This window comes from Ostrea edulis, chromosome 2, assembly GCF_947568905.1.
Source record: "Ostrea edulis chromosome 2, xbOstEdul1.1, whole genome shotgun sequence".
Lineage (NCBI taxonomy): Eukaryota > Metazoa > Mollusca > Bivalvia > Ostreida > Ostreidae > Ostrea > Ostrea edulis.
This window is the reverse complement of record NC_079165.1, coordinates 23,458,591-23,461,654: the sequence shown is the minus strand read 5'-3', so window position 1 is coordinate 23,461,654 and position 3,064 is coordinate 23,458,591. Positions and strand designations below refer to the sequence as shown.

The 3,064-nt window shown below is 34.8% G+C and overlaps 1 protein-coding gene across 1 annotated transcript; it reads left to right on the top strand.

Annotated features, from left to right (window-relative positions):
- The first annotated feature begins 655 nt into the window (after positions 1 to 655).
- Positions 656 to 2,786, top strand: LOC125672628 (uncharacterized). Its single transcript, XM_048908825.2, has one exon. The coding sequence runs from the start codon at positions 1,708 to 1,710 to the stop codon at positions 2,329 to 2,331; it is 624 nt and encodes a 207-aa protein (XP_048764782.2). The 5' UTR covers positions 656 to 1,707; the 3' UTR covers positions 2,332 to 2,786.
- The last annotated feature ends 278 nt before the right edge of the window (positions 2,787 to 3,064 follow it).

The window sequence follows — 3,064 nt, the reverse complement described above, 5'->3', positions numbered from 1 at the left end:
GCAGCATTTGTAATTGTTTACACACGAATGCCAAGTATGGCAATTAGGTTTATTCCCACTTAGCCAACATTTTGAAAAATCCTATTCCCACATAGCCAACATTTTGATTTTTACACCTGAGTGATCAGCAAGCTATAGTCTGTTTTCACAGGTAAATGTTTTACCTGAGAAGGACTTGCTTTAAAATAATATGAAAACAAATAAACAAAAGCATATATTTATGTTAAAAAATGGTTATGAATGTTTGGTAACATAAATACATATAAAAGTATTATACTGATTGATATATAAATCTACTTTTCAATATCCAGATTTGTACATGTAACATATAATTGATAAACAAAAAATTGAAACTATCTGTTATGACATAAAAAAAAGATTGTGTAAAAAAAAAAAAATGAAAATAAATAAATCTTGAAAAGAAATATAGATCTGCATTTCTTTTAAACAAGTTTTTACATTAACCCTATTATAGACCTGATTAGAATAGTGTACATAGTAATAATTAGTTATGGTTTAAATTGGATGTATAATTACTAATTTGAGATTAGATTGCTGTTCTCAAAGAGTATTTGCTAGATAGGCATAATTATGATCACTGATTTACAGAATCATCAGCCTGAAAATTATGAGATCTTAATTATTTTCTGGACTGTCTTGATTGAAATTAGGTTGCTGTTCTCAAAGAATATTTGCTAGATAGACATAATTATGATCACTAATTTACAGAATCACAAGCCTGAAAATTATGAGATCTTAATTATTTTCTGGACTGTCTTAATTGAGATTAGATTGCTGTTCTCAAAGAATATTTGCTAGATAGGCATAATTATGATCACTGATTTACATAATCATAAGCCTGAAAATTATGAGATCTTAATTATTTTCTGGACTGTCCATTTTTTCAAAAAATCATTTTAAAGAAAAATGGCCAATCTACAGGTGCAAGTCAACTTTTTAGAGAACGGTAGAGGAGGATTTTATCTTCTTAATGGTGGGTATAAGTATTCAGTGAGGACAAGACGCAACGACCGAACATATTGGAGATGTGTAGACCGACAGTGCCCTGCTACAGTTGTTACAGTGGACAACATCCTTGTGTCTTTTGGACGGCCTCACAATCATGAAGGGGACTTCATTGGTTTGGCAGCAGAATCCTTCGTCAGCAAAGTGAAGAAAAGATGCAGAGATGAAGCAGCACCCATACCCTCTATATATGATGCAGAGTTAGGAGCACTGCGGAATGCTGACTGTGATGACACTGTGGTAGACATGATTAAACAGATCCCTACTTTTCAATCCTGCAAGTCTGTGCTGTGCCGTAGTCGAGGGAAAATGATGCTCAAACTTCCCACCACACAAGAGGAAATCAACCTCCAGGATTCATGGACGGAGACCTTTTCCCGTGAGAGATTCCTGTTATGTGACGACAGAGATGAAGCAGGAAACAGAATAATTGTGTTTGCCACTGATGCCAATCTTCAGAGACTTTGTGCCTCTTCAACTGTGTTTAGTGATGGGACTTTTTATTCCTGTACATCTCTTTTCGCCCAGCTATACACTCTTCATGCAGATGTTGATGGAACAGTTTTCCCTCTTGTGTTTGCCTTGCTTCCCAACAAGACTGAAGCAACTTACAGACGTCTGTTTTCCCTGTTGAAGACCGCAGTCAATGAACGACATTCTGTGTTGACACCTGAATCCTGAATGATCGATTTTGAGGTGGCAGCCAGAAATGCAGTGAAAGATAACTTTCCAAACACAACCATTCGCGGATGCTTTTTCCACTACACTCAGTGCATTTGGAGGAAAGTTCAAAACTGTGGCCTAACAACTGAGTTTAGAGAGAATGAGGACTTCCATCGCCTTGTGAGAAGAGCTGCCGTCCTCCCCCTGGTTCCAGATCACCGTGTTGAAGATGTGTGGTTCCAGGCCTTAGAGGATAATGATGACAATACCGATGCCATTATGCGATTCAAGGATTATGTGACAGAGACGTGGGTTGAGGGACATCTTCATCTTTGGAACCACTTTGATCATGACGGTCCAAGAACCACCAACGCAGTTGAGGAATGGCACCACAAGTTTAACAGAATGTGCAGACGTGCCCACCCAAATATCTTTGTGTTCGTAGAGATGCAAAAAAAGGAACAAGCTGCAAATGAGGCAAAGATCATTCAGATTACAGCAGGAGGTGTCGTATGTCCCAAAAAGAGGAAATACCGCCAGTTGGATTCTCGTCTACAGCGTCTCAAGGACAGGATGCGTCAAGGTCAAATGGACATAGTAGCATATGCGGATGCAGCTTCCCATCTAATTCATTTCGAGTGAATAGTGATCATGGTGAAATGATGTAAATGTGTGGGTTTTTTTTTCGCGTGAACAGTAATTGGATTGTGATGACTGTGGTTGTCGATACATGATTTCTATTTCATTTGTGTCTCATTTATTATCATATCTTATAACATTTTAATATGCAACATTAATAAAATATTATTACTTTATACAAGCACTTTTTATTTCATATCATGTATTTTAGAGTTGAAATAGTATCTACCATAAATGTAATTCTAAATTGAGATTTCATGTATATTTGCATGATAAAACAAAATAACTAAATAAATATTTAATGTTTATCATTTGAAACTTGGTATTTTTTAGGTACATTAATGTTAAGCTATAATTTAAAGTAATTGATTTACAAAATTAAGATTAAAAAGACAAAGAAGACAAACTATTATATATCCAGCAAAATAAAATTCATAAATAGAAGGAAAACAAACCAGCTCATTATTTAAAAAAGATAATTTTTAAAGTTCTTTGATTATAGAAATCATAATATCATTAAATGAATTATTTAAAAAAGGGACAATCTCAATATATTCTATCATTATACATGTATATATCCTACAACATATTCTTATTGCCTTATTCTGGTTATATCTGAAAACAGACTATAGCCTACCTGTAATTAAATTCTTTTGTTCTCTACCTGCACCCAATTCCCACTTAGCCAACACAGAGTTACCTGTATTTTTTCAAAATGTTGGCTAAATGGGAAGAC